This window comes from Chlamydomonas reinhardtii, chromosome 1, assembly GCF_000002595.2.
Source record: "Chlamydomonas reinhardtii strain CC-503 cw92 mt+ chromosome 1, whole genome shotgun sequence".
Taxonomy (NCBI): domain Eukaryota; kingdom Viridiplantae; phylum Chlorophyta; class Chlorophyceae; order Chlamydomonadales; family Chlamydomonadaceae; genus Chlamydomonas; species Chlamydomonas reinhardtii.
Window position 1 is genome coordinate 1,950,469 of NC_057004.1, and position 16,218 is coordinate 1,966,686.

Sequence of the window (16,218 nt, forward strand, 5' to 3'; positions counted from 1 at the left end):
CCCGCGGTTTGTGCGATCAGGGCTTTCAGAATCCGGTCGCTGCAACAGACTTCGACGCAAGCCCCATGCACAGACCCCATGCATGCAGCCTCCGTCGCCGTCCCTCGCTCCATACTGGGCCCCCGAATGCAACACGACCGCACGTGCCAAGCCAAGCCTAAACTTCATAGACCCTGGTCTGGCAACACACCAAGGCCGCCTGCATCCTGTCGAGCACCGACAAGTACTAAATGCCGTGCCATTGCCCCCCTGCCGCCGGCATGCGCCCCTGCCAGAGACACAACGCCTAGACTTTCGCCCCTATGCTGTACTGCATTTGCCCATGTGGATTACTGTGTACGCACGTGTTGCAAACTTTGCGACACGCCAGCCCATTGATGCACGCATACCGGCTGTTCCAACTCTGGCGCGCACACCCACACCCACACTCGCGCTCCTGCCCTGCCGTTGCAAATTGTTTGCCATCTGCTCGGTTCTGGGCATCAGCTGCACCCTACGGGACTTCACCAACCTGCCTTACCACTGTCCCATCGCACACCCACACTCGCAGCAGAGCTGTGCCCATGTTCGGCTTGCACAGCCACCAACCTGCCCCGCCACGCCGCTACCCCCCACGCCGCGGGCCGCGGCACCGAACTCAGAGCCCAACACAACTTCGCTCAACCACCACACCTCACCCGACCGCGGCATGCGCGCCCGCTACCGTGCATCCATCATGCTGCCGCTCCCCCTGCTGCGCGCCGCTCGATGCTTGCTGCGCAGTGCCGCCGCCCCCGCCGGCAGCACTCCGGATCCTGGTGCTCCAGCACGCCTGCAGCTACGGTTTGTGCGATCGGCTGGTTCCGACCGCACCCCCGTGCTCGTGGGGTCCCCGCCTGCGCCCACGTGCGACCTGCGCGGCGCTGCACCTCCGCCAGGCACCCACACGTGCATTCGAGTGCCCCCTTCAGCCCCTGTTGCCGCGACAGGCCAGTGCACAGGTCGCACTGCTCCCTCGGCGCTCTGCTCTCCCACTCCGCCCTCCATCGTCGGCCTCCCGCCCTCCACTCCTGTACGCCGCCGCCGCCGCCGCCGCCGCCCTGCGTCACCCAGTGCCATCCTGCGCCGCCTAGTGCCGCGGGGCCGCTCGGGTCGTCGTCCGGCCAGTTTGCCCGCAGCCTAGTGTTTCCCGCAGTGCAGCAGTGCGCCGGCAGCCAGGAAGGTGCCAAAGATCTGGCGGGGAACAAAAGCGGAATTGGACGGGAATGCATGGTTGCAAGAACGAGGCTGGGAGCAGAGTGAGCACACTGCGACATCCCGGCATCAGCGATGGCAGCCTGATGGGTTGCCGCTGGTAGCGCAGGAGGTGCTCTAAGCAGGCGTGCGGCGGAAGCAGGCAAGTGTTTGGGATAGGAGCATTGTGCCAGGGATTGGGCGGGGGTTACGGCAGGCGCTCACGGGCCTCCGCCGCCCCGGTACGCACGCGATCCCTCCAAACCCCCCTGCCCTTCCCCGGCGGCGCGGCACCCACCGCGCCCGTGCTGACGGTCGTCTTGCCGATGTGCCGGATCTTGAGCAGCCCCGGGATCTGTGTGTTTGAGCAAAAACCCGTACCGACAAGTGATTGAGTGGAGGCCTCCGCATCGATACGCTGCAACAGATGTGGGTACCCTGGCCCCATGCACGGTCGGGCGACGGGCTATCTTCTCTTCTTGCTGCGCCGCCGGTCATTGAGCCGCGACGCAACTGGCGCCACCGCCGCCGCTACCACCGGACGCCCGGGGCCACATCCCTCGGGCAGTCGGGCCGCACCAGCACATCGCCGCCACCCACCTTGAAACGGAAGGCGTCCACTGTCCCGTACACCGCCCCTGCAGCAGCGTAAGGCAGGAAAACCCGGGAGCTCAGTGGATGGTTACAGCTATATAGAGGATTCATGAAAGGTGTGCCGAGGGCAGCGCGGTGCTGACGCCAGCCGGGGAAGCACCGTGGTGCGTGGGTGTGCTGAGCCGAAGCTCACCGACGGACGCGCCCAGCGTCGCACCCACGCCGAAGTTCATCGCAATCTGCTTCAGACACTGGTTATCGGAGATCGATGACATTCTTGATTCTACGCTGCTTCAAGCGAGGGCTGATTGGTAATCGCCGATATCGCGCGACGTCGCTGTGCGCGTCCTCGAGGTCTAAAATCTATTGGACGTGCTGTCGATGCAGCGCTGGTGCTTAGCGACCCAGAAGTGGCGACCGGAATGAGTTGCGAATTCGCGAATGCACTTCTTGCTCAAGCACAATGCAACGTGTTGCTTTAATTATATTTCTAGTGATACATATACATGTACAGAACGCGCTGCGTCTAGCACTGCTTTACGCTGACCATGTCGATCCGACTTGCATCCGCGACTTGCGTGCCGCTTTCGTGCATTCAGATATCACCTAGAGCAGCGCTGATCGCCCCATCAAATTACCCAGCTCCGGTCGCATACCAGTCGACATGCGCAACACCCGGCGTGTCACGGAGCAGCTTCTTGACCCGCACTCCAGCCCCGCACTGTCCCGCGAGCGTGTGTCGGCGCCAGCGAGCGCTCGCCAGGGCTCAGGCCCGACCTGAAGGCTCTTCAAATCAGCAGCAGCAGCTGTATGCGGCAGAGACTGTGTACGAGCGTGTGGAGGCGCTGGATGTGAGTACGGCTGCACGCCGCGTGTGGTCCTTGTGGGTGGGGGCAGGGTGGGGCGGTGTGGGGGCGGTGGGGGTAGTTCTTCCGTTCCCAAAGAAACAAGGCCCTGGGGGCCTGGGTTTAGGACGCACGCGGATAGGCGCCGACACCCGCCAGGGCCTCCCCCCGTCGACCCACTTGTTGCAAGCCCTCAACCCTCTCTGCCCATGCCCCCGGTTGCATAACTGCATTGCCAACAGCGCCCCCACCTCCCTATCTGCATCTCCCTGTCTCCAACCCCCTGTCTCCACCACCCTATTTATATGCCCGTGCCTCCTACACGCAAGGACCGCCCGCCCGCCCACCCAATCCGCCTCCCCCCCCCCCACTTCATATTTGATACACACCATCCCATGGATGGCTACCCCCCAGGCCGTGCCCACCGTGTCGGGTCTGCGCGGCCTGCTGCTGTGCGCCGCCGCCGCGCCGCCGGTGTGGGCCGTGCTGGCGGCCATACTGGCCCGGGAGCTGGCGGCGCGGGGGTGAGGCGGCGGGCGGTTGAGGCGGTTAGGGCGGCGGGTGTGGCGGGTGGGTTGTGGGGGATGGGGGTTGAGGGCCCCAGCAGCAGCAGCAGCTGGCCACAGCAATTGCATGGATGGACGCTTGGGCATCGGCACACGGGCAAGCACGCCCTCACCCTCCGCAGCGACCCATTTTGTCCATGCCCCACGGCTTTGTTGAGTGTGGGCTTTTGGGCGTGTTGGGAGTAATCGGGGTGTTCAGGGTGTGAGAATCGCACAAGGGAAGATGGCACGACACCGTGCACGCAGCGAGCGCCAGCCAGCAGCCCGCCACGATGGCCCTGCGGAGGAGTGGGGTTTAGGCATTCACACGGGAATCAACACGATGTGCGTGTGTGTGCGTGTGTGTGTGTGTGTGTGTGTGTGTGTGTGTGTGTGTGTGTGTGTGTTATAAAGAGCACACGGAAAACAAAGTGCGAAGGCGTGTGTGTGTATATGTGTCCTCTCTGCAGGCCCGGCGTCTTTTTCAGCAGCCGGCACCGGCGCCTGGAGGACCTGCCTCTGCCGCCCGCACTCAGCCCCGGCGGCGCGCCTCTTGGGCCGCCAGTGCCGCTGAGGGAGGCGCTGAGCGCGGAGGCGGCGGAGGCGGCGGCGGCAGGGGGTGCGGGTGGCGGCGGCGGCGGCGGGGAGCCGCGGCTGATGCGAGTGATGATAGACGTGGGCGGCGGCGTGAGGTGAGGCGTGTGGTGTGGGGGCAGTGGACACCGGGGGCCGGTTGGCTCCAGGGGCACACGCACTACCGTACGCACAGTCGCACTTATATACACACAGCGTTGCTTCCTTCCTGACACACACGCACGTCGTGTACTTCCCGTGCTCTTTTACACGCACAGCATTCCCTCCCCGCCTGTCTGCCTGCCTGTAGGCTGCACGCTGTGCGCTACGCCGCCTCCGCCTCCTCTCCCACCGCCGCCTCCTCTCCCGCCTCCGGCTCCGCCTCCTCTCCCACCTCCGCCGGCCCCCGCAAGCCGCTGATGCTGATGCTGCATGGCTTCCCCGAGTGCTGGTACTCGTGGCGGGACCAGCTGGCGGCCTTTCGGGACGAGTACGAGGTGGGGGCAGGATGGGGAGCGAGGGGGGGAAGAGGGGGGAGAGAGAGGGAGAGAGAGGGAGAGAGAGGGGCCTGGGGAGGGCCGAGTTAAGTCCAGTGCCAAACATTCCGAGACCCAGGGGTGTATGCAGGGCGGCAGGGTGTGGCGGGAGGAGAAGGGGCGGCAGGGGGGGCGGGGGCGGCGGGGGATGTGTGAGCGCGAGGAGGAGGTGGGAGGAGGTGGGGCCACTGGGCGGGGGCTGGGATGCGCGTGGGTGGGGGAATGCGCGTGTGCCATGCGGGGGGGGGGGTTGCATGCGGGGGGTTGCATGTGCGTGTGCGTGTGCGTGTGCATGTGTATGCTGCCCTCACCTCTGCCCGCACCTCTGCCCGCACCTCTGCCCGCTTGTTGGGGCTCTGCGCGGCGGCACCGCCACCCAGTCATGTGTGCCACCAGCGCCAAGTGTGTGTCCGAACCCGCAACACCCGCGCCGAGTCACCAACTGAGTCACCAACCGAGTCACCAACTGCCGCTGCTCCTGCCCCTGCCCCCCTGCCCCTGCTCCCGTCTCTGCCCCCCTGCCCCCCTGCGCCGCCCCTGCCCCCCTGCCCCCCTGCCCCCCTGCCCCCCTGCCCCCCTGCCCCCCTGCCCCCCTGCCCCCCTGCCCCCCTGCCCCTGCCCCCCTGCGCCGCCCCTGCCCCACTGCCCCACTGCCGCCGCCCCCTGACCCTGCCCCCCTGCCGCCCCCCTGCCGCCCCCTTGGCGCCGCCTGCAGGTGGTTGCGGTGGACATGCGCGGGTTCGGTTGGAGCGACAAGCCGGCGGGGGTGGGCGCCTACGGACTGGAGGCGCTGAGCGAGGACGTGAAGGCCGTGGTGGGGGCGCTGGGGTACAGGTAGGGGCGTATGAGTGGGTGGGGGACGTGTGGGCGGGGCACAGGTGGGGGCGCTTGGGTACAGGTGGGGCGTGGGTGGGTGGGGTACAGGTGGGGGCGAGTGCTGGGGTACATGTGGGGCGTGGGTGTGGGAGGCGGGGGCGACACCGCCGACACGCGGCCGCATGCCGCTTGCTAGCCGCTTGCATCACGGCGTGTCCCGCACCTCGCTCGTGACAACAGTGCCAACGGTAGCTCCCGCCCTCCCCTGCCCTCCTCTGCCCTCCTCTGCCCTCCCCTGCCCTCCTCTGCCCTCCTCTCTGCCCTCCCCTGCCCTCCTCTGAGCTCCCCTGCCCTCCCCTGCCCTCCCCTGCCCTCCTCTCTGCCCTCCTCTGCCCTCCTCTGCCCTCCGCTGCCCTCCTCTGCCCCGTCCACACGCCTGCGCCCGGCTCCACGCGTAGCTCCTGCACGCTGTTGGCGCACGACTGGGGCGGCGTGGTGGCCTGGGCCGCAGCAGGTACGTACCGCGGGGGGAGGGGGCGGGGGGCGTGTGGCCGTTGGGCTGCGGGGGGGAGGGGGTTACATGCATGATTACGGTAGTTAAGGAAGTGGTAGGCTGTAGACCATATTGTGGAACATCAATTGTTCGGGCGGGGGGGGGGGGCGGGGGCGGGGGCGGGGGGGACGACCGTGGCGGTGCCGGGGCGGGCGGACGGTTGGCTGTCCAACTGGGGGTTGCGGGGGTTTGCGGAGTGGAGCGCTGGCCGTGGGCCCGTGTCCGCCCCACGCCGTGTAAATGACGCCCTGTTAGGCTGTGACTCCGACCGTCGTACGCGGGACTCATCACCAAGCTTGCAGTGCTGCTCAGCGCACATGGGTTGTGTGCTTCTCATAAACTCCCATAAGTCCCATCGCTGCTCTGGTTTCTTGGGAATGGTGAAAACAACCGCCACCCCCACCCCCGCAAACTCTCTCTCTGCTTTGTGAGCTGCGACAGCAGGTCCTCTCACGTCACCAATGCAATATGCCACCGCCTGCAGGCCGCTACCCGGGCCTGTGTGACCGGCTGGTGGCGCTGGCGGCCCCGCACTGGCTGCTGTACAAGTCCAACTGGGGGCCGGAGCAAGCGCTGAGGTCGGCCTACTTCATAACGTTCCAGGTGGGTGGTGGGATGGCGACAATGGCCGCGACCTCGATGGCGAGGCGCAGCGTGGCGAGCAGAGGCACTTAAGCGGCCAGACTCGCCGTCGCTTCGCAAGACCCCAGGTCCTATATATTTAGTATGGTTCTTCAGTATATCCATTGGTGGCTTAGCGGCTGGCGGTGAACGCCGCCACGGATCAGCGAAATGGCGCGCATCGCAGAACGAGCACGGAGTTTGGACTGAATATAGGGTTGCTGTGGTATGAGTGGTGTGCTGCAAGTCTGTGTGCATGCCAATGTGTATCACGCACACACTCAGATCGTTTGCGACGATTACACACCGCTCCGGTGTGGCGGCTCATGTGCATTGTGCCGTCATTCCTCGTCAACCCTGCCTGGCCCCGCCTCTGGCTGGAACGTGGTGATCCGGCACCACGGACCCGTGCCCGGCTATGGCCACGGCTCCCTCAAATGTTCTGCGGCGAGGTTGGGGCGCAATGGTGAGACCCGGCGTGCGTATGCTTGCGCCCCGGCTCCCAGCCGGCCAGCCAGCCTGCACCCGCACAGCTTGCCCCTCTGCCAGCACAACCAAATTGGGGCCTCATTGGTACGCTCCTACACTGACCCAAAAACGTATATTTGCCCGTTGGGCCACGTTGGACCTTACCGGGATCGATCCGGTGACCTCACGCAGGCTCCGAGGTGTAGACCCTCAAGGATGCGAAGCGCGCGCTCTACCACTGAGCTAAAAGCCCTCCATGTCTATTTTCAGGCGCACCGGCTCCCCACCCTGAACTGAGTGCTACGTGGCTTACTGATCTCTTAAGCGCGTAGACTACCGTACTGTGCGTAACAAGGGTGCTCGGTTCTTGTCTCCTCAAAGTTACAGAGGCGGCTCTGTCTGTGCACTTCGTGCTATCCACGAGTATTGTAGAATGGTCGTTGTCTCTGAAATCACTAACCAGCAAGTAGTACCAGATAGTTCAAGACAAGACGGCCTGTCTTGAGCTACCGGGGCGGATAAACCTGTCTCCGCCTCATTCCGCCCGCCTCCGCGCGTCAGACTGGCGGATAACGCAACTTCCTCACTCCGCATAACCTAGCAGCACAAACCCAGCTCACTCAAACACACAAGCTCAAGCTAAAGGCCCATGACCAGTATCAGGCGCACCGGCTCCCCACCCCCGGCGCACGCACCCTCCCCTTCTCTCTCAACGAGCCAAGCTAAAGGCCCTCCCCCTCTCATGCCCACTTAGAAGCGCACCGGCTTCTCACCACAGGCGCACGCACCCTCCCCTTCTCTTTCAACGAGCCAAGCTAAAGGCCCTCCCCCTCCCAAGCACAAGGCCCTGTGCACACATGTGTCGAAGGTGGCACGGATGGATAGGGTCGCCACACCATGGGCACGCATCGAACCCCACCGGCTTACCGAGCCATGATCAAAGCCCTGCACACACGCACGTGCTACAGCATGGTGACCTCGGTTCCCCCCGCCATGCTGCCCCTGTCTCACTGAGGCACAGCGACGCACGCAGCACGCCTCACGCCATCAACCGCACCAGGCGCCCCACCCGTTCTCGGGCGGCGTGGCCCTTGCAGCGCGGGGCGGCACTGCGGCTGCCAGCACCATGGCTGCCAACTCAGCAGTGCCAAGATCGCACCTGCCCCACACAGCACTGTCTTTCCTTGTGCCTTTGTTACACAACGTGTAGTTGTCTTGGCCTCCCCCGCCTGGCGCTCCATCCTACACACGTCCTCCACAGCCAGCGCCTCGCCGCTCCTCGCCCCCACCCAATCACCCGGCCTGGTTCCCGGCTCGCTCCCCTGCTTTCATTGCCGCTCGCTCCTTACCCTCTCGCCTGCACTCGTCCCCACTCCTTCTGCCTGCACCTCTCCCACCTGCCTGCCTGCCTGCCTGCCTGCCTGCCTGCCTGCCTGCCTGCCTGCCTGCCTGCCTGCCTGCCTGCCTGCCTGCCCGCCTGCCTGCCTGCAGGCGCCCTGGGCTGCTGAGGCGCTGCTCACCCACAGCGACGCCCACTTCCTGGAGGGCCTGTGGGCGCCGGGGGCGGACACGGCGCCCCGGACGGCGGCGGGGGCCGTGACGCGGCAGGACATGGAGGTGATTATCAGAGGGGGGGGGGGGAGCGGGGCGGGGGGGGGGCGGGGACGCGGGGTGGAGGCTGTGTGCGTGTGTGCGTGTCCGCGTGTGTGCGTGTCCGCGTGTGCGTGTGCGTGTGTACGTGTGCGTATACGTATACGTATGTGTGTGCGTGTGCGTGTGCTGTGGCAGGGTACAGGGCCGGACAGAGTTATTTTGATCTACGAGCGCGCCATCACTGAATGAAGCAATGCGCCGTACAGTTCCCCGGCGCCGACACCTGCACCAGCAACCACACGTACCGCCAACCTATCTCAAATGACATCCTGCATGCATGCCGCAACTTCAATCCCAACCGCCTGCAACCACCCGCACGTCCCCGCAACCGCTGCCAACCACCGCCAACCGCCGCCACCCACCGCCGCCGCAACCGCTGCCAGGTCTACAAGGCGGCGCTGCTGCAGCCGGGCGCCGCCACCGCCGCACTCAACTACTACCGCGCACTGCTGCGGGGCGACGTGGGGCTGCGGCCCGTCAGCCCCGAGGTGGGGGCGGGGGGTGGGGGCGGTGGGTGGGGGTGGTGGGTGGGGGCGGGTGGGCGGGGGCGGTGCGTGGGGGCGGTGCGTGGGGGCGGTGCGTGGGGGCGGTGCGTGGGGGCGGTGCGTGGGGGCGGTGCGTGGGGGCGGTGCGTGGGGGCGGTGCGTGGGGGCGGTGGGTGGGGGCGGTGCGTGGGGGCACTGGGTGGGGAAATGGGTGGTGCCGTGGTTGGTACCGTGGAGCGGTGGGTGGGCCGTGGTGCCGTGGGTGGGCCAGTCGGCGCGTGCGTGTGGTGCGGACGTGTGTGTGTGCGGACGTGCGTGCGGACGTGGGTGAGTGCGCAGGTCATGGCGGCGGCGGCGGCACAGCAGGCGCACAAGGCGCCTCCGCCGCCGTCGCCACCTCCGCCGCCTACGCCGCACTGCCCAGGAGCCCGCCGCGCTGGAACGGTAGGGGCTGGAGCTGAGGCGCGCACCTCTCCGCTAGCCGGGCCGTCGTATACATCACCGCCGGCAGCACTGCGTCCGTCCGATCAAGGAACACATGGCGGCGGCGCCGGCATGCGACACAGTCAGCACCAGCATTCGCCCGGAACCTCTGTGAAACAATTTGAAACCTCCCAACCCAACCAACCCTGCCAAAATCCGTCTCAACTCGGCACGCATGCACGTACACACACCTACACACACACACACACACACACACACACACACACACACACACACACACACACACACACACACACACACACACACACACACGTACACATACACACACACACATACACACACACACACACACACACACACACAAACACACAAACACACACACCTACACACACACCTACACACACACACACACACAAACACACAAACACCCGCCCGCACACGCACACACGCACGCAGGTGGACCGCGCGCTCCGGCGGCGGCTGGCGGAGCTGCCTGTGCTGGTGGTGTGGGGCGAGCAGGACCACGCGCTTGGGGTGGGCAACCTGAGGGGCCTGGAGCAGGTGGGTGCGGGGGTGGGCAACCTGAGGGGCCTGGAGCAGGTGCGGGGGTGGGGAGTGTGGGTGTGTGTGGGGTGTGTGTGGGGGGGGTGTGGGTTGGGTGCGGAGATGGTGGTGTGTGTGCGTGTGTGGGGGGTTAGGGGTAAGGGGTGGGGGGTTGGGGGCGGGGGTGGGGGCGTGTGTGTTGCAGGGGGGGAGTGTGTGTGGGTGTTTGGGCGGATGGGGGTGGAGTGGTATGCGGGGACACCGCATGCCGGCATGCACGTGCCAGCGCCGCACGCCAGGGCACGGAGCCAGCAGGCTGCACGTGCGGATGTCCTGACCGGTGCCTTACTTGCTTGGGGCCTTGGGCACTGGTTCGTCCGTCCCACGTGCCCCACATTCCCACTTTTTGCAACGGCGGAGCTGGACAGGACCTGGCGGGGCACGCAGTACCGTGCCGCACGCGCCTTGCACCGTGACACCACCACGCTCCCTTGCGTCACCACCACCCGACCATGCGCCCGCGCCCACGCCCACACCCACGCCCACGCGCCCCCCCCCCCCTGCCACCCACCCACCCACCCGCCCTCTCCGGCCCCACCCGGGCTTTTGCAGCTGCAGTTCTCCTTGCCGCGCGACTGTTTCCTTACGGGATTGGTTCAGCGTTAACCCCACCCGGCAGCCGCCTTACCTCTCGCCCGCCCTCCCCCCAACGACTGCCCTGTACCGCCTTTGCAACTAAGCATCACTGCAAACCCCACCCCCTCCACCCTGCCCAGGTGGCCCCCCGCGCCGAGGTGCACGTGCTGCCCGGCGTGAGCCACTGGATCCAGGGCGACGCACGTGCGCCCCTGGCGGCCCTGATGGCGGACTGGCTGGCCAGACACCCGCTGCCGCCGCAGGCGCGGTAGCTCAGGCGCGGTAGCTCAGGCGCGGTAGCAGCGCCGGCGCCGCCGCCACAGGCGCGGTAGCTCAGGCGGGGTAGCAGCGCCGCCGGCGCCGCCACCGGCTGCTGCGTGGCAGCGCCTGTCGCGTTGTAGCGCCTGTAGTGCTGACCCTGTGCGGCAGCGCGGACTGCCGCCAAGCGTTGGGTCTTGGGCCTTGATAGGGCGGGCGTGCATGCTGTGGCTGGGTGACTGGGGTGGCTGTAAGCGTAACTTGCACGCGTGCATCCGCGGAGCGTTTTGACTGCTTACAGTGGCAATCAGGACAGGCAGCATGAGTGCATGGCCCATGCAAAGTGCAGTGGCTGGCGGGGCGGGGTGGCAGGAGCGCGTGGGGGAGGCGGGGGGTGGGGGGCAAGGCGGCAAGCTGCCCAGCAGGTGTGGGCTGTGGGGGCACAACTGGCGTGGAGCGGTTAGGGGGCGGGGGTGGAACGATTAAGTGCAACAGTCTGTGACAGGCATGAGGCGGGACTCCTGCTTTGATAGGTGTGAGGTTGCGGGGGGGGGGGGGTGTTAAAAGCAGCGGAGGCACTGTGGAGTGAGTAGGCGTTGCTTGGCTCGATGACAGGGTGTGCGGCGTGGCACGTGTCACGCCGCCCGTGAACGGGTGGAGCGCCTGGTGCGGTTGCTGGCGTGAGGCGTGCTGCGTGCGCCGCTGTGCCTCCGTGAGACAGGGGCAGCATGGCGGGGGGAACCGAGGTCACCATGCTGTAGCACGTGCGTGTGTGCAGGGCTTTGTTCATGGCTCGGTGAGCCAGTGGGATTCGATGCGTGCCCAAGGTGTGGCGACCTATCCATCCGTGCCACCTTCGACACGTGTGCGTGTGCACAGGGCCTTTAGCTTGGCTCGTTGTGAGAGATGGGGGGTGCGTGCGCCTGTGGTGGGTAGCCGGTGCGCTCCTCAGTGGGCATGAGAGGGGGAGGGCCTTTAGCTTGGCACGTTGAAAGAGAAGGGGAGGGTGCGTGCGCCAGGGGTGGGGAGCCGGTGCGCCTGATACTGGTCATGGGCCTTTAGCTCAGTGGTAGAGCGCGCGCTTCGCACCCTTGAGGGTCTGCACCCCGGAGCCTGCGTGGGGGCACATCAAGGAGGCCCCAATGTGGTTGTGCGGGCAGAGCGAGGGGAAAGCTGTGCGGGTGCGGGCTGGCCGGCTGGGGGCCGAGGCGCAAGCACACGGGGCAGGCGCGCCTGTCAGTTGGATACCACAGCCGCACCGGTGCAAAGAATGGCCGGTTACGAGGAGGCTTGGGCAGGGTGGAAGGGGGACTGCTGTGGGCAAGTCCTATGAGCTGTGCTTTGGCCGGCGTTCAAGTGCACGCCCGCCACCTCCGCCGGGCGACGTCTTTCCATATTAATTATTGAGGGGCTTGCATCTTCCAGAATCAAGGGGTAGGCCGCCGGCCATCGCCCTCCAGCTTCGTCAACTCAGGTGGGGCCAGTGCGGACCGCGCACCCCTCGGACTCGGTGGACGGCGGCAACACTCTCCAGCGGTGAAAGGAGGGGCGGGGGGCACAAGGGTTGTGCCCGCCACTCCCTTGGGGGCCGTAGGGATGGGGTCATGGGGGGCGTCAGGGACGACGGGGGCCATAGGTCGGAGGTAGGGGTGCCTGGAGGGCGATGGCTGGCAGGTGGGGCTCTGGGACATTGCAAAGGCCGGCGGGACAAGGGAGGCTGCCAGGTGGGTGGAAGCACGGGGCACAGGCGTGTGCGTGAACGTGAATGGGGCCATGGGGTATTGGGGGGGGGGAGGGCGGGCGGCAGTGGTTGCTGGCCCTCTGGGCTAGGAAGCGGAGGGACCAGCTGCGGCAGCCCTCGGCAGCCGGCTCTGCGGTAGACTGCGGTAGGCTTCAAGAGAAGCACGGGCCGGCGAGGGCAAGGGGCCGGGCTATCCCTACACCCGCTTGACCGCTTCAAGTTCAATGAGGGCAACGCGGCGGGCATGTACGCCTTCCGCAACGGCGCCTGGAGCTGGTCGCTTGGGGAGGGGAGAGGAGCGGGTCGCCTGGGAACTCCTGGGAGGGGGAGGGGAGGGGAGCGGGGCCATTCGCATGAGCGGTCGACCAGCGTTCCCACACCTAGTTGTTGCCATAAGACATCTTTACACAGTAAGTCACAATTTATAGGCTAGCGAGCTGCTTGTGAATTACTGACAGCAGAAAGCAGATGTAAACTCGTGCTCGTTGTGCATGTTTAGGGCACCAAGATGGCCGCAAATGATGTTCTTGAGAGTCTTCAGCGCCGGCTGCAAACAGCGCATGCACCGGTGCTGGCTCGGCACGCTGTGGCGGGCATTTTCACCACTCTGCGCAAATATGCCAGCAGTTTGCCCGAGGAGACCCGCTCAAATGCCATATCGTATTGTCTCTCGAGGCCCAATAAGGTGCACGCGGTCGGGTTTGCAGCGGGCCGTTCAGCATTCTGCGCGGGATCGCATGTGCCTTGCCTCAAACTTCTCAGCAGCTCCCACTCAGCATGCCAACAACACATCGCACTTGCGCAGGTCGTTGTGCAGGAGGCGGTGGGCCAGCTGCTGTCGCTGGTGCAGGCGGGAGGTGGGTGGGCGTGTAGACCTGGCCAGAGAGGGGGGGCGCTGCTAGCCGGGAAAGCACGAACGCCTCCACAATTGCTGGCGGGCCAGGGCGCTGCGCCAGGCATTTTGCGAGGGCAGGGAATGCGGGCACGCACGCACGCACACGCCTGCAATCGCCGCCAGGGCGCTGCCATCGCGGCGGCTTTGTGACGCGGCGCGCAGGACCCCACGCTCCAGTTCGCAGGGCCCATGGCAGGCACCCCGGCGCGTGGCCATCTTCCCTCCCGCTTTCATCCACTCTGTTTGTCTGCTTTCCTTTAACTTTGCTTGGTTGTTTTCCCCTGGTGCTTTTTCGCCACGGTGCCCACACAGGCTTGTCTGCGGCCGACTGTCTGGAGCACCTCCTGACGGCGGTGTCCGTGGCAGGTGGGGTGGGGTTGGGGTGGGGGGGGGGTGGGCGTGGGGGGGGCCTGTGTGTACGGCTTGGCGGCTACTGTGTGTTTGAGAGAGAGTGTGTGTGTGTGTGTGAGCGTGTGAGAGTGTGTGTGTGAGAGAGAGAGAGATTGAATACCAGTACCATACGTACGTTATAAGTGTGTGCGCCGAACTTGGGCCGGACAGCTGCACACGCCTGGGGCCGGAATCACCACATGTATGCTTGCGCGTCCGTGCCGACACACGCAGCACTACTGCTGACACCTGCACCTGCACCGCGCACGTGCCCGCAGGCGCCGCCACCGCACCGCCGCTGGCAGACGCAGTCGTGCGCCTGGTCATCCGCGGCAGTAGCAGCAGCGCCTCCCCAGCGGCTGTAGCAGCCGCGCTGCGTGCGGGCCGCTGGCAGTCTCATCCCCTGGTGGCCGTACTCCTGTCCTGCCCCGCCGCCGCCACTCAGCTCCTCAGCAGCGCCATGGGGGCTCTGGCAGCGGCGGCTACAGCCGCCGCCGCTACTGCTGCTACTGCCACCGCCGCCGCCAGTGCTGGCGGCGCTGCGGGAGGGGCTGCTACTGCCGCGGCGGCTGCCGTGGCGGCGGCGGCGGCGCTGGAGGGCGCGTGGGCGGCGCTGGAGCCGTTCTTTTCCTTCGTGCTGCTGCAGGTGCGGGCCGCCGCTGAGGGTGTGTGGCTGGGGTTGTGTGGGGCAGCCGATGAGCCGTCCGTGCAAGGTGGAATGGTGGGGTACAGGTGGGGTTGTCTGCACCACCCCTAGAGTGCCGAAAACAAGAGGGAGGCACATACACGCACACACGCCAATGTGGTTTCACCCATGCCTACATATACCTGCGCAGCGTCACGCCGGCGGCGTCACTGGCGGCGGCGGCGGCGCCTCGTCTGCTACTGCCGCCTCCGCCGCCCAGCTGTCCGCCATCACTGCTACAGCCGCCGCCTGGCTGCACGGGCAGCTCGTGCGGCTGGGCTGCGGCCTGCTACAGCCGCTGGAACAGCAGCAGCTGGAGTTGGACGGCAGTAGCAGCAGTGGCGGCGGCGGCGGCGGCGGCAACGGGCAGCCGGCGGCTGCTGCTGCGGCGGCGGCGGCAGTAGCAGGTCTGGTGCGGCTGCGGCTGGCGCTGCTGCGCTTCCTGGCGGGGCACCTGGTGCTGGGGCCGCGGGTGGCGGAGGTGGACAGGTGCGTATATGTGTATGTGCCTGTGTATATGTACGGGGGAGGTAGGGGCGTGGCGTGAGGGCAAGCCGTCCATGGCAGGCGCAGAACCTTGAGTACACAGTGCGGGGGCCGGGGGGCCACATGTGGCGGACTCACTCCCAGGGTTAGGCAGGTGACCTGGCCGCTGTGTCGGAGCAGGGGAACTGTGCCCGAGTGTTGTCAGTAGCACTTGCACTTGCCAGACATACCATCAATGTTGTCAATGTTGTCAACGTCAAGCCTGATGAGGTGTCACGTGGCTCCGCACCGTGTACTGCACACGCCCGTACTGCAGGATGCGTGCCGTTGAGTGCGTGTCGGACCTGTTGGACCTGCTGGAGGCCGTACTGTACGACACGTCGGCAGTTGACCAACCGCCGGAGGCCGCGGCGGCGGCGGCGGCGGCCGCGGCGGAGGCTGTAGCAGAGGCGCTGCTGCAGCTCGCCTTTGAAGTCATGATGGGCTCGGCGGCGGCTGTAGCAGCTGGCGGCGGCGGCGGCGGCGGCGCGGCGGAGGTGGTGGCGGCGCTGGTTCGGCTTCAGGAGCTGGCGCCGGCGGCGGTGTGTGGGCGGCACACGGCGGCGCTGTCGCTGCTCATGCTCAGCGCGCACGGCAAGGTGCGGGGGTGGCGGGGGTGGGGAGAAGAGTGGGGTGGTGATCGTGCGTGTGTGCAAGATGGTGTGTGGAAGATGGCGTGGGTTAAATGGATGGTTTGCTGGGAATGGGATTCCGGGTGCGTCGGGTGTGCGGGACACGTCATTTTGTTATGTGCCCATGGGTGCGTCGAGTAGAGTAAAATCGCCGCCAAACCGCCAACGCCTCTTTCATCCCCAACGGCCAACCGCCACAGGAGCTCCAAGGCCTCAACCTGCTGCTGCACCGGGCGCTCAAGTCAGGCGGCGGCGGCGGCAGTAGCAGGAGCGCCGCGGCTGCTACTGCTACTGCCGCCGACGCGGCGCTGTCGCTACAGCCACTGCTCGGCGCTGTGGCCTTCGGCACCGCCGCCGCCAGCGGCGGCGGCGGCGGCGGCGGCGCCTGGCCTGCCCACCTTGCAATGGTGCTACAACGCATCCTTACTAATGCGGCGCCAGCCGCCGGTTGCGCCGCCGCCGCTGCCGCCGCGGCGGCGGCGCCGTCCGCCGCCGGTGACCTGTGCCTGCTGCGCGAGAGCCGCCTGCTACTGCTGTCACTGTGGGCTGCTACAGCCTCGGACTCGCA

General features: G+C 66.6%; 3 protein-coding genes across 4 annotated transcripts in view; 2 read left to right on the top strand and 1 right to left on the bottom strand.

Annotated features, from left to right (window-relative positions):
• Window positions 1–40: 40 nt before the first annotated feature.
• On the bottom strand, window positions 41–2,276 carry CHLRE_01g010500v5 (uncharacterized protein). The gene is made up of 4 exons (XM_043058288.1): window positions 2,000–2,276; window positions 1,813–1,850; window positions 1,511–1,567; window positions 41–1,212 (listed from the first exon to the last, which is right to left on the bottom strand). The coding sequence occupies exons 1-4, from the start codon at window positions 2,079–2,081 to the stop codon at window positions 1,159–1,161; spliced, it is 231 nt and encodes a 76-aa protein (XP_042928202.1). The 5' UTR covers window positions 2,082–2,276; the 3' UTR covers window positions 41–1,158.
• A 100-nt stretch (window positions 2,277–2,376) lies between these two features.
• CHLRE_01g010550v5 (uncharacterized protein) lies at window positions 2,377–12,188 on the top strand. Of its 2 annotated transcripts, none has more exons than XM_043058289.1 (12): window positions 2,377–2,554; window positions 2,607–2,657; window positions 3,066–3,175; window positions 3,667–3,888; window positions 4,080–4,266; window positions 5,021–5,139; window positions 5,580–5,635; window positions 6,159–6,277; window positions 8,255–8,380; window positions 8,800–8,904; window positions 9,802–9,945; window positions 10,665–12,188. In XM_043058289.1, the coding sequence occupies exons 1-12, from the start codon at window positions 2,471–2,473 to the stop codon at window positions 10,794–10,796; spliced, it is 1,455 nt and encodes a 484-aa protein (XP_042928204.1). In that variant the 5' UTR covers window positions 2,377–2,470; the 3' UTR covers window positions 10,797–12,188. The 2 variants fall into 2 exon arrangements, with proteins under 2 accessions (XP_042928204.1, XP_042928203.1); XM_043058290.1 differs by having other exon boundaries at window positions 9,802–9,906.
• Window positions 12,189–12,936: 748 nt separating this feature from the next.
• CHLRE_01g010650v5 (uncharacterized protein) overlaps window positions 12,937–16,218 on the top strand; it is a 12,332-nt gene continuing 9,050 nt past the window's right edge. The window contains exons 1-7 of the mRNA XM_043058291.1: window positions 12,937–13,208; window positions 13,329–13,380; window positions 13,731–13,784; window positions 14,087–14,454; window positions 14,645–14,982; window positions 15,296–15,617; window positions 15,851–16,191. Coding sequence (XP_042928205.1) covers window positions 13,032–13,208; window positions 13,329–13,380; window positions 13,731–13,784; window positions 14,087–14,454; window positions 14,645–14,982; window positions 15,296–15,617; window positions 15,851–16,191 — 1,652 coding nt within the window. The 5' untranslated portion in view covers window positions 12,937–13,031. The remainder of the gene's footprint in view (window positions 13,209–13,328; window positions 13,381–13,730; window positions 13,785–14,086; window positions 14,455–14,644; window positions 14,983–15,295; window positions 15,618–15,850; window positions 16,192–16,218) is intronic.

Bases quoted from the DNA above. Each gene is read 5' to 3' on its own strand.
- CHLRE_01g010500v5 (XM_043058288.1), bottom strand. From the start codon at position 2,081: ATGTCATCGATCTCCGATAACCAGTGTCTGAAGCAGATTGCGATGAAC. The intron at 1,568-1,812 runs GTGGGTGGCGGC...TCAAACACACAG, and splicing joins TGGACGCCTTCCGTTTCAAG to ATCCCGGGGCTGCTCAAGAT. The intron at 1,213-1,510 runs GTGGGTGCCGCG...GTTCCCCGCCAG, and splicing joins CGACCGTCAGCACGGGCGCG to ATCTTTGGCACCTTCCTGGC.
- CHLRE_01g010550v5 (XM_043058289.1), top strand. From the start codon at position 2,471: ATGCGCAACACCCGGCGTGTCACGGAGCAGCTTCTTGACCCGCACTCC. The intron at 2,555-2,606 runs GCGAGCGCTCGC...TCAAATCAGCAG, and splicing joins GCGAGCGTGTGTCGGCGCCA to CAGCAGCTGTATGCGGCAGA. The intron at 3,889-4,079 runs GTGAGGCGTGTG...GCCTGCCTGTAG, and splicing joins GACGTGGGCGGCGGCGTGAG to GCTGCACGCTGTGCGCTACG.